Here is a 13,625-nt window from a genome sequence, read left to right as displayed (position 1 = left end):
AAAGAGAGGTAAGAGGTTTCCTGACTCCTCCTTTGTGACAGATATCACTAGAGCTTGCTCAGTCATTGAGAACAGGTTTGGACTGAAAGTAGGGGCAAGTCTGGTGGTGTCTCATTTTCGTAGAGTATCTGACTAGTAGTATCACGGAAGCATAGGGCATTATTTTATCCCTTATCTGTGAAGGTGTGGCGTTATCTTGTGTGTGTTGGGCCACATTCCTTTTATTCAGTTAAATTTGAGTTTTTCTCAAATATTTTTTAATATCAAAAGTGAGTTGTCAATAGAGGCTATATATAATGAATGTCATTTTTGTTAACATTTATCTATATGTGTCAACATACTGTACATTGAGTACTACAAGTAAGCCAGACAAAAGATATAGAGGCTAAGGAGGATACCAGCCCTGTGGTGTCCAGAGACAAGCTTATTCGGAAAATAATTTGAAAGTAATAGTTGTACATTTTAGTTAAATCTATTTATACGCAAAGGTGAGTATTTGTTTCATCTTCATTTAATATACATTTTATTTGTCTTCTTAAAATGGTTACCAACATTCATATGACTTTTTTTATTGGCGTACATGTGTAATCTGTCTGCGATGGCAGTCGCAGTACCCCTAAGCTGCACCATGACTGAAACACTACAGCCATTTGGGGGCGGCGACGGCCAGCATACGAGTAAACCAGGGTGTGTTAGTTCCATTTTATGGGCGCGCCTGGGGCCAGTGGCTGCGTCCTTGGATTCACTGCATCTGAGGACGCAGCCATCGGATCACTTGTGTGAACATTGGCCATTTGAGTAACCTAAGGGTTACTCAAATGGCCAATGTTCACACAAGTGATCCGATGGCTGCATCCTCGGAGGCAGCGAATCACAGAAGCCGCCAGGAGTCATCTTATGTACACAAGACGACCCTGCTGCATTAGCATCATTTTGCATGGACAGTGGTGCGAACAGTGTACATTTTTTTAATCAGGCCCAATGTCTTCATACTTCTATAGGAAGGAACCCTACAAATTCACAAATCGATAATGTCCACAAAATAGATTGTGTCCACACTGTTACTTTATATGCACTTTACATGTGTTTACATTTGTTTACAGGCTGATTCAATCTGCATTTTTTAAACACACATGTAACAAAACAACAAGTTATGTTCTTATTCAAGTCATCGCAAATGAAATGCAGGTAAGAATGCATGACTCATTTGGTGCAATGATTTCCATTTTCATGCAGGTAACTTGCCATAGAATCGCTTCTTGAATGCAGATGTATATGTATTCCTGATCCCCTTTTCGTTCGTGTAACTTTGTGTTTGTTTCCTGTTCTGCCACAACGATTACTAGTTGTGTTTAGTAACACAGGAAATTTATACCAAGCGTCTGAATCAGAGTTCCGAGCAAATTAAAAAAAGGAACAAAAATGGAGCAATTTGCTCCTGGAACAAACCACAAATGCATTATTTTTTGCATGCAGGGAAAATACAGGCTGCTTTTGCAGGTGGTGAACAACAATACTGTGCAGCTTTATTTTTACACTGAAATTTACAATTAAACCAAGAGGCATTCCTTTCCCAGACACAAGGTGCCCACACACATAGCGATATGCACACGATCAGCCGATGTGTACGATTTCCCTTGAACCTCTCCCCAGCAGCTCTGCACACGATCTCCACACGATCTGCACACGATTTGGTGTCCAATCTTCATACGATCTCTCCTGCATCCAGACTTTCACAGTGCATCGTGTCCTAGATTGTCAGATCTGCCCTACTGCACGGCAGATCTGACGATGCAATGTGCGACCAGCGGGGACGTGCATCGCATCGTTATCATGAGTGGGGACTCACGATTTGGCCATATTTTACACGATCTGTTGTTCCCATGTATTGGAATCGGCCAGATTGGGTAAAATATCGCTATGCGTGTGGCCAGCTTGAGGCATATGCTGGTTCCCTTTACTAGTACTTAATAATCTAGTACAAACTGTTGTGGAACTACAGATTCCAGCAAGACCATGTCAGGTATAGACAACTTGGAGATTGTGGAACTGCAAGCTCCAGCATGTCCATGTATGTCAGTGAGCCTATAGCAGAACATGTAGTTTCACAATACATGTAATACATAATAAAAAAAGACAACTTACAGTAAATTAAATAAATACACTCTGCAAATGCAAGTGAGCATCATGGGAAAACACTTCTGACTGTCTGAGCGGATATTCACACTACAGGTCACTTGAGTTCAGCTTCATTCAATGGCACAACGCCACAAGGAGTAGTACTGTACTTGTGTCTATCGATTTTTTTTATTTATTTCCAACTGATCTACATCTATTGGACCATGGTGTGGATGAAGATTGTACCATATAATAAATTGGTAAAAATGGGTCTGCCTGTTATAGAGTGGGCCTAGCAAAGCTGTGGACCCCACATTTGCTGTCCCCATGCTTTAGCCCTAGTCAGCCCCAGGCTTTTGCCCTGCTGGTTACACATTTTGTTTTTTTCTGTTATTTTAATTTACATGGTAAACAGATGCTAGCCAATGGAATATGATGACGTGACTTTAAGCACTGGCAATACATATATATGTTGTGTTTTATGTCGCCTGTTTCTTAAGATATATGAAACTCCAAATTACACGCAGGGAAAGGCTAAGGAATAGCATGCACATATGTGTCTACATTCAGCCTGTATATTTTATTACTAATGTACATAGGGAAACATGTTTCAGTATTAAATTCATGTGAAATCCACATACCACATCCCATAGATTACAGGAACTTCCTCTGTCTGCAAGTCACTACCCGTCTATAATAAAGCCATGCAAAAACTACTTGTGGCTTATGTGTTTGCCACAGAAAGATCCAGCCTTAGAGAACCACTCTTTCATACCTAGCATATGGCAACGATGTTGCAAAATGTATTCACATGTAATCTTAAAAATTTACCAATATCAATAGAAGATAACTACTGTAAGGATTAAGCTGGCCATGCATGATAATCGTGATATCAGCTGACCAAATGACCAATGGTTTCATTGATTACTGTACACTTTGTGGACCTGAAAGACAATCGTTCACAGCTTGAAATTGGCTGAAAAATGGTCTGGATCGTCTAAATCTGCCCGAAGGTTGTTCAGACAACTTCCGGCTGTCAGTGAAGATCGCCTCCATACATTGTGTACTGTATAAAGATGCTACAGTTATTGAGCTGTCACTCCTCCCCTTGTACATTCACCGAGTCGTCTGTACTGATCATGCAGTGTATGGCCAGCTTTATACAAGTATGCAGGATCAGACTGGGCTGCTACAGTGAGGAATACAGCGGGGATTCCGGCGATCAGAATGCCAACGCCATAGTCCAGACACTTATCGGAATACCGGTGCTGGCATCAGGTAAGTAGCAGGATTGAGGGGAAGGTTAGGGGATAGGCACTAAGGGGGGAGGGTTAGCTTTAGGCACTAGGGGGGGGGGGGTTACGTTTAGGAACCGGGAAGGGAGGGTTAGGGTAGGGTTTGGGGTTAGGTTAGGTATACTTACCTCGAGCCGTCGGGATGGTAACCTAGTCTGGATGCCGACATGGGATAGCAGTTACTAACGGGCAGATTCAATTAGCTGAGGGTTGAGCCCTGCGATCGGTTTCCCAGGATAAAGTGTACACAACTATTTAATTACAGACCTGTGATCAAGCTGCAATCATCCTCGATGGTGCAGCTAATGCACATTCCTGCTCTCACCTCCGAAGGGAGAGGAGAAATAAATGTTAACTGCAGCCTCGTGGCTAATAGCAAATCTGTAACTAAATAGCTCTGGACACTATGGGACTGATTCTGAGTTGCCCACAAAAGCGCATACAGCAGGGCCTATTGACGGTCACCCGTCTGCAAGTTTATGTCATGGCCGCTACAAACTCCTCTTTTTGTGTACAATCATTCAGCCAAATATGCAAGGTCTAAAATGCCCACTCCTAGGGACAAATGTAATAGGGTGAGAGTTTAGAAAATGTGAGAATTAAGCTGTAAACTCTCACACTTTTTAAACTCGGCCTGTAATAGAGGACCTCATTCAGAGCCGGACGCTATTTGCGCTCGCTCGTTCAGAAAAAGGGGCCGGATATTTAAATAGAGCGCTCGCTCTTTGCGGTCGGTTGACGCCTCTATGTCTGAGCGAGCGAGCGAACGAAATATGCGCTCGCTATTTTGTAAAGACGCCCCCTGGCCGTTCGCATCATACGTCATCTCCGCTATTTATTAGATTGATCGAGTACATTGAAAGGCGTCTGAACTGCTCGCAGTGCTTGTGGTTGGATTTTCCTACCGCAATCATGCGACAGTTCAGGCTAAGAGACAACCAAGTGAGGTGGCCGATGACGCTGCTTTGTTAATTATGCACACCCTTAAAACGCCCGTTTTGACCGTTTGGCACGCCTGCGTTCGGATCTCCACTCCCCGTTTTCAAGCACCTTCATCTGTTACCACCCACAAACGCCTCATCCTGTCACTCAAATTAGCAGGCACTCGCTATTTTGCGAACACAGGAATTCCGACCGTACTGACTAGTTGGCGCATGCGCATTACGACCCATACGCATGCGCAGATGTGCGAACATCGGTCGGAGCGAGTGAGCGGCCGCTTACGAGCGGCTCTGAATCAGGCCCAGAGTCCGAGAACATGCAAACTTACATGTTTTAGTCTCAAAAAACTCTCACGATTTAAACTCATTCCCATTTTGACGATAAAACACAACCAACTCTCACCGTATTACATTTGGCCTCTAGCGTCTGAGCACATTGTAATACCGATTGGTGCGTCCTCATACATCATGATTGGTCGCACCAGCCCAGACTTGCACCAGCCCAGTACATATCTAGCATTTGTAACTTCTTATGATTGGAGGAGTGGAACAGGAGAGAAAAAGGGGATCAGTATGAAATCGGTTAAAATCCCAACACCGAATTCCCGAAGACAAAAGATCCCTACAGGGGTGGTGTGTATACTATTCCTACCCTTTTACCCCCCCTAACCCTCCATCTCCGGTGCCTAACCCTAACCTCCACTTTAGTGCCTAATCCTAATCTCCACCCGGTAGTGCCTAACCCTAACCGTCCCTGTGGGTGCCTAACCCTAAGCTTCCCCAGGAGGTGCCTAAACCTAACCCCCCATCCCCGGGGACAGTGTGCTACTTACCCAGCTCTAGATGTTCGGCATAAATTCAGGCACATATAGTGATGCAGAGCTGGGCACATCTTGAGATGTGTATGGCTCTGTATATTGATAGAAGTACAATAGTATTGAGTGCTGCTTGTTTTTGTATTAGGCCAATTTACACCAATTTTGCTTGCACATCTGCATCAGGACCACAGATTATAAAGATGTATGTCTATCTCATTATATGTACACTACAATATTGGTAGACACTTACCAGTAAAAAAAGCTTGTGGTTCTGGCATTTGGTCTCTGGCATAGAGAAGTAGCCCTTATATACTCCTCCAGGAGCCCCCAGAAATCGTACTCGAGAGGGTCGCCTGTCAAAGTCAGCATCCACTGTGTATTGCAGTGCTGTGGGGGAGCAGAAGACATTGAAGAACACTTAGAAAACAATTATGGTTACTCTGAAAGCTGCAACTGCAAGCTTCACTCGTTCTTAGAAAAAAAGAATTGTATACTTATTCTGCAAACATTACTTTAATTCTTACAAAAAAATGTTAAAAATACTTAGGCCCGCGTTCAATTAGAAGCGAAAAGTCCGCTCCCGTGATACTTTTTCGCCGATGACGTCATTTTCGCCGGTTTCAACTTATCCCCGTATTCAATTTGTCCGACTTTTTGCCGGTGCGAAAAGTTTGCGCCTTGTAACCAGCGGAAAAGTTTCGCCTATGAATACCCGGCGGAACAAAGTACAGAATTGGGGTTTTGGGGTGTAAAATTGCGGCAGCCACCCTGCAACCTTTGGACAACCAACTTGATGATAACTGTCAAAAAATGCAAAAAAACCCCCACAAAGGACACCCCAAATAAGCACTTTGAAAAAGTGGGTGAAAAAAACCCGAAGTGGGGGTACAACATTAAAAACTATCGAAATAGCCTTTGGGGGTGTCTGCAAGTATGGGGGAGGTGTATATTTAATTGCAGATGTTTGCTGAAGGTGCGTTTTTTGGCACTTTTTAATGCTTGACTTTAAATATGCTTGCACCCATTTTCATGTACCCCAAATTTACTGGAACTATTTATTTTCCCCCAAAAAAATGGCTAAATGCTATTCTTCACCACTGTCCCAAACATGCTAAATAGCGCCTATTGAGACCATTCAAAGGCCCCAAATACCTTCAGCAGGGCTAATCGGGGTTACCCATAGTGAACCCCCATGTCAGAGCATCTTTTGGGGGGTGTCAGGCTGACTTCCCAAAAAATGACAGCACTTTTCGCCTGTTTGCGCTTCGCTGGGTCCCATTGTCGCCGATTTCAAATTGAATACGGGGATACGCGCGATACTTTTTCGCACCTGAAACCAGCGATGACAGCGAAAAGTCAGGCAACGGACTTTTCGCTTCTAATTGAATATGGGCCTTAGTGTTAAATTTAGTTCTGACCATCAATACACATATGGATATTACACAATATAGCTGCTTTCCAGGAGGTGGTGATATTTTGGTCTGTATTCCCTCAATAAACTTATGTGCAGACAATGGCCCTGATTCAGACCCACTCGCGAGCGGCTGTCCGCTCGCAAGTGGGTCGATGGTCTGCACTGCGCATGCGCACGACGGAGGGAGCTCCGTCGTGCGCATGCGCGAGACGCGACGAGCGAAGGACTTTCCTTCGCTCGTAGTGTCTGATCAAAGGAGGCGTGCTGTCGATGTTGATCAAAGGGGGCGTGCCTGCCAGACGAAGGCGTTCCCAAGGGAACGCCTACCGTCAGAAGCCGGCCCCACTGACATCACTAGTGATGTCAGTGGGAGTGATTTTGGCTCTGATAGGCTTCTGCTCGCAGTGGCGATGGTCGCAATGGTCAAGACCATCGCGACCATCATCCTGCACGCTCGTATATGCTGTGGGTGGTGACCCACAGCTATACGAGCGTCCAGGAGGACGCTCCATATTTATGGAGGTGGGCCCTGATTCAGAGCGAGCGCTCTGGTCAGAGCGTCCGGCTCTGAATCAGGGCCAATATTTGTATTATAAATAAAAGCACATATTTCACATCACAAAATAAAATGCAGCCTCACAAAGTGAGAAAAAGATATAAAATGCTGCTATAAATATAAGTCTGCCTAATTTTAGCAAGCGCTGTGTTTATAAATATACTGTAATATCTCTTGGTTTTAAGTTTAATAAGGTGTCAGGATAGTACAGATCCTACACCAACTGCTACTGGACCACACAAATATGAGCAACTTTGGGAAAATAGGAGTTGCATGTAACTCAGTCACATCGTCACTGGGTGGTAACGGGGCATTCACACCTAGACTAATTTCAGAATGCAAGTCATGCAGGGGCGGATAAATGGCCACATTAGCCTGGGGCTAAAAATGACCAAGGACCTATTGTGAGAAGCAGAGGAGGTGTGACTAGTGCTGTGTGAGCGTGTACACCCCCGAGACTCAGCACCAATGTCTCCTTAAATATGTAAAGGTAGAAAAATCTCATGATTTTGTAAGCTAAAGCCGGGTACACACTGACAGATATATAGTGCGATCAATTGATCAGCCAATATATCTGCTGCCTGTCGGCCATCGTGTACCAGCGATATGTCTGTGAACGACGTCATTCACAAACATATCGTGTCTGCTGTGCTGCACAGCCGATGGCAGATATATCTCCAGATATATATGGCCATTGGCCAGTGTGTATGGGTGGTCTGCCAACTGCCCTTACACATGCAGCAGAGGCCATGGGGAGGGGGGAAGACACGCTCCTGGCCACCGGGACCCGCCAACCTTAATAGTGATTACTATGATGTATTATGGCTGACCATGTGGCCAGCTTTTCATTGTCATGCTATCATGATGATAGGCTATTTTTATGCAAATGCTTGGAGCTGTAGGCCTATCCACCACATTGTTAATCTGGCCCTGGTGTTGTGAGCAAGTAGGCAGAAATGTGTTCTATGCTAAATTGTGCATACATAGAGATCCGTCTGATTTTAGACAAATCTTGCACCACAGATAGGCTAGTACATGTGCCTACTGATAATGATGACATCCACATGCACATACAGTAGATAGAGGTGGCACAGTCACTTGCATGCAACTCGTCATATGGGTGAATATCAACATTCAGTTCAGTGCACTCAGGGCCAGATCCAGACCCGCTCGCAAGCGGGTCGATGTTGGCCGAATGCGCATGCGCACAACGGAGGGAGCTCCGTCGTGCACATGCGCGAGACCCGGCGAGCGACGAGGAATACGTCGCTCGGGGTCTCGCACCAAAGGGGGCGTGCTGTCGATGGTGACTGACAGCACGCCCCCTTTGGTGGGCGTGGCTGCCAGACGGAGGCGTTCCCATGGGAACGCCTACCGTCTGAGTCCGGCCCCACTGACATCAGTAGTGATGTCAGTGGGAGTGATTTTGACTCTGATAGAGCCAAAATCACTCCAGGGCTTGCGGCAGCAAGACCCTACCGCAGGGTCTCGTCGCAAGCCCGATGGTCGCGATGGTCTTCACCATCGCGACCATCATCATGGACGCTCGCATAAGCTGTGGGTGGTAACCCACAGCTATGCGAGCGTCCAAGAGGCCACTCCATTTTTAGGGAGGAGGGCCCTGATTCAGAGCGAGCGCTCTGGTCAGAGCGTTCAGCTCTGAATCAGGCCCTCAGTGCAAGAGCAATTGCCAGAATGCTGTACACACACCACCTTGCAATCAGAGTGGACTGGAACACTACAATCTGATCATATATATGATGAGCAACTGCTTACATACAATGGTCCAAGTTCCACAAGTTCACCTTTATGTTTGGCAAAAGAAAAAAGCAAGATCTACCTGTCCCTATCACTACAGCTGCACTCTGTAATATTAGCACAGGCATGCTGGTGCCTGTGGGGGAGATGTACTAAGCTCTGAGCTGTGATAAACTGGAGAGTGATAAACGAGCAGCCACTCAGCTCCCAACTGTATGTTACAGGCTGTGTTTAAAAAATGACAGTTGGGAGCTGATTGGCTGGTGGTTTATCACTCTCCACTTTATCACTTTTCAGAGCTTAGTACATCTGGCCCTGTGTGAGAAAGAAGCCACTGCTAAGCAAGCCAGAAGTGTCAAACAATAGGATACTGAGGGCCTGCGCCACCGTTGGGCAGCTGCTTAAGGATGTGAGCCACTGGAGGGCACTGGTAAATCTGTTATACTAAATAATGAAGGACATCCTTCTTTTGCATTGCAGTAGCCTAGCTGCGTCTATGGGTTTAACCAGCCGCAGCCACCTCTATCAGACGCCTCACCACCGGCACTGCCAGTGCTTGATCTCCTCTTCCTGTTGCATTCGCCCGGCCTGCCCATCAGCACTGACGTACGCTTGTTTGCAAGTGTGGGCACCCTCCCTCTGGCCTGCTCTACTGTTCCCGAAGCTCCTTCTCTTACTTTCAGAGATGAGGAGCAGGGCTGCTGGGCTGGCTGGGGCTGAGAAAAGTCAGACTGAGATTAAACTAGTAAGTCTAGTATTGTGCAACTAATATTGTATGTTTGAAAGCAAGGGGAGTGGGCCAACAGGTGTACAATGTTATTTGTACAGAGGGGGACAGGTGCATAATGTTATGTGTACAGAGGGGGACAGATGCATAATGTTATGTATACAGAGGGGGACAGACGGAGGGGGGGTAGAGTGACACACAAGGGGGGTGCTGGAGTGATAAAGAGGAAACAGGAGTGACACCAAACAATTAATCAGACATTCTGGTCAATGGCGTAACTAGGGCAGGGCTGCCGGGGCTCCTGCCCTGGGACAGTAGCCAGTGTAGTGCAGACCGCAGTGAGTGCGGTCGCACTACACATTTACACACACATTGCCGTCGATGTGTGTGTTTCAGCAGCTAATGGAGAGTCAGACAGACTCTCATTGGCTGCTGCGCCCACTGCCAGAGCCGGGTTGGAGCTCACTCATGAGCTCCGCCTTCCGGCTCCTGCAGTGGGTTATGGGAGAGACATCATGACGTCTCTCCCATAGGACCAAGCGTGAGGATGGAGACGGAGGAGCAGACTGCTGCGGGCGCAGCAGGAGCGGGGATTCAGGTAAGTCTGTTTTTTGTTTTGTGTTTGTATGTCTATAAGTGATCACTACTGGGGGCCTGCATAAGGGAAACCACTACTGGGGGGCACTGTGTAAGGGGCACTAATGGGGGCCTACATAAGGGGGATCACTACTGGGGGCACTGGGCACTAATGGGGGCCTGCATAAGGGGGACCACTGTGTAAGGGGCACTAATGGGGGCCTGCATAAGGTGGATCACTACTGGGGGCACTGGGCACTATTGGGGGCCTGCATAAGGGGGATCACTACTGGGGGCACTGGGTACTAATGGGGGCACTACAGGTTGATGGTCGCGATGGTCAAGACCATCCCGACCATCGGGGCTTGCGACGAGACCCTTGTGGTAGGGTCTCATCTGCTGCAAGCCCCAGTGAGCTTTCGGCTCTTTTAGAGTCGGAAGCTCACCACTGACATCACAAGTGATGTCAGTGGGGCCGCCCCCAAACGGCAGGCGTTCCATCGGGAACGCCTCCGTTTGGCAAGCCGTCCCGCCTACAAAACGGTGTGAGCTGTCGATCACCATCGACAGCCATCCCTTTTGTAGTAAGCCCCGGAGGGAGAGAATTTCTCTCTCGCTCCGGGGCTTGCGCACACGCAATGCAGCCGCTGCGCTTGCGCAAGGCCTCTACATCGACCAGATTGCGAGCGCATCGGCGCTTGCGAGCGGGTCTGAATGAGACCCTTAGTGTGGATCTGGCTTTATCTATGTATTTCATGTGGATCTGGCCCTTTTAATGCATTTAATGTGGACCTGACTTTTTTCAATGTATTTACATATGGATCTGACTTATATCAATATATTTCATGTGTATCTGGCTTTTTTAATTCATTTTATGTGGATGTGGCACCAGGGCACGCTAACAACTGTAGTTTGACAAAAACAAAAAAAAACACTGACACTTTTTTTGACAATATTTTGAAAAGTCAAATTTTTATGTGAGTGGCTGTGTGGAGGGTATTGGGGGAGGCAGGGGCAGTATTGTGTAGCTTTGCCTAGGGTTCCTAGAAACCTTGCACCGGCCCTGTGGAAACTGCTGGCTTGTACAAACAGAGCATCTTTTTAAGAGTAATATGAGGTATTGTGTGATAACAGAGCTCAGATTTGCATCAAAAAAATAAAGCTGTATAGCAGGGGTGGAGAAACTTTTTTTGTAGAGGGCCATTTTAATACATATAACATTATTTGCGGGCCAAGTCCACAATAGCCAGTGATTACAGCATTGCCAGGACTCAGAGCATCTTGGGAGCTGTAAGGGCAGCAATATGACTGTCTGAAGCGTCCTATGAACACTCCAGGCGACACTGCTGCATAGATTCTGGCTGCAGAGTGCCATTTTAGGCACCCTGCTAGCCAGATGAGGCTAGCAGAAAAAACCTCAGAGGGCCAGACCAAATGTCTCTGTGGGCCTTATACGGCCCCCGGGCCTGAGGTTCCCCACCCCTGCTGTATATTATCATACATCCCAACTTTTTGGGGAATTGGGCCAATGTACATGAGAAAGGGGTGTGGTCACATGTCACACTTGTCTAGTGCACCCTTTCCTTCCCCTTAGAGCAGTGATTCTCAACTCCAGTCATCAAATACCCCCAACAGGTCATGTTTTCTGGATTTCTTTGATCTATTTTGCTGGATCAGCAATCATCCCATGTGTTTACACATATAGAAATCCTGAAAACATGACCTGTCGGGGGGGCCGACAGTTGAGAAGCACTGCCTTTGTGGAGTGGGACATACCTCCCAACCTGGCCGGGCAAGGGACAACACTCTCCCAAGTGGGACAGTGAGACAGAGCACTCCAATCTGTAGTGTTCAGATTAGAGGGCTGCACTGACACTTAAATCAGGACATTTGGGAAGTATGTATTACAGTATATTTTCCATCAAAATTGTGCTATATTGTTGCTTCAACTGTGACAGTATATAACTAAAAAGGTTTGAAAATTAACTCCCGCAAATGCCAATAGAAATCATCAATAGAAATCATCTAAAGATTGTCTAGCCTGCCGGATCAAATGCAAATCCAGTTAGATTCAGATTATTAATTTGATGGGCCCCACAGCCTGCAGATACTACATATTCTAAAGGTATCTATGCAGTACTCATACTTACTAATATTATTCTTGTAGTTGGCATTTCCTGTACTCAGCATGTATGAGAAGCAGAGACGGACATCCATACTATACATAGTAGAGTTCACATCCAAAAACGGTTGTAGGGAAAAAACAAAAAGACAAGTAAAACATTGTAGCATACAGAAAGGGCATGGTTATGCAGCATTCTGAAACTGCATCTTTGTTGCAATCTAAAAAACGCTTGGCGCTTATGTTTATGATTATAGGCATCCCAGGTGGAGAAACAAATATGGGTGGAAATGACAGCTAAAGGTGTAAGCACCCCTGACACATTGGATTATTATTATTTACAAAGCAGTTGAGGGTCTAGGCTATAGAGGGGCAAATCTGGTGGAAGAAGTTGTACCAGGGTGGCACTCACATACAATGCCAGGTAATCTATTCCATGAAGAAGGGACCATTGCGCCCTGGCCAAGTGTTATAACTATTACCATGCGGCCAGAGCTCTCCAACACCAACCTTTAAATTAGTCACTTCTACAACAACCTGATAACTGTCAAAAGATGGCTAGTACTAACATTGATGGACAGCATCATTATCATTTATTATGAACATATTCTGCAGGACTTTAATGCAATAGCCACCAAACTTATGTATAAGAAAAGTGTGAAGGGTTCTGTAAGCAAACAAACCAATTGTGTTTAGAGCCTGTAATCTTGCATGTTACTCGCCTCTAATCTCCTTGTGATATTCTGTATATGATAATGTATTGAACATTGCTGTTTACTGTTTTCCCCAACCCCCTCTCCCTGATTATATGTTATCACCAGTCCCCTCCTTTTATTTACTAATGTGTATCATGTTTGATACCTGCTAAATTAACGTGTACTATAACAATTTTTCACAAAATAATTAGTGAGGGGGAAAACAAACACAAAGTAATGTCATACATTACAGAGAGAAGTAGGAATATTGGGCCAGGATTAGTTCTTAGTTAAGCCAGAGAGGACATTTGCCTTGAATGCTCAACTCCCAAGGTGCCTACTGGATATCAAATTGCTTTGGTTCCAGTGGGATAAAAGCTTTATTGGTATAACTATATCTAATAATTGGACATATGTTCCTCTAAATAAAAAAAAAAAAAAGTCATCAATATATTTATTCAATAATTCAAGATCCTATTTTGTGGCTGATAACACATACAGCTCACGGAGTACTTAGATATGTCAGGGATTAATATTTCAAGAACTGCAGATCAATGAATGTTATTGCCTCAGTGGCTGACAAGCAATGGTCCATCAGGGTTAGT

At 45.6% G+C, this 13,625-nt stretch overlaps 1 protein-coding gene across 4 annotated transcripts in view; it reads right to left on the bottom strand.

The window, feature by feature from the left end:
* ITGA3 (integrin subunit alpha 3) overlaps positions 1-13,625 on the bottom strand; it is a 155,710-nt gene that overhangs the window by 63,863 nt on the left and 78,222 nt on the right. For all 4 annotated transcript variants that reach the window (XM_088443596.1, XM_088443595.1, XM_088443593.1 and 1 more), the window contains 2 exons: positions 12,354-12,421; positions 5,423-5,559 (listed from right to left, as the gene is read on the bottom strand). In XM_088443596.1, the coding sequence (XP_088299722.1) occupies positions 5,423-5,559; positions 12,354-12,421 (205 nt within the window). The remainder of the gene's footprint in view (positions 1-5,422; positions 5,560-12,353; positions 12,422-13,625) is intronic.

The sequence above is a fragment of the Taudactylus pleione genome, unplaced genomic scaffold, assembly GCF_031769625.1.
Source record: "Taudactylus pleione unplaced genomic scaffold, aTauple2 ptg000331l, whole genome shotgun sequence".
Lineage (NCBI taxonomy): Eukaryota > Metazoa > Chordata > Amphibia > Anura > Myobatrachidae > Taudactylus > Taudactylus pleione.
Note: the sequence above shows the minus strand (reverse complement) of the source record. Positions and strands in the feature narration are given on the sequence as shown.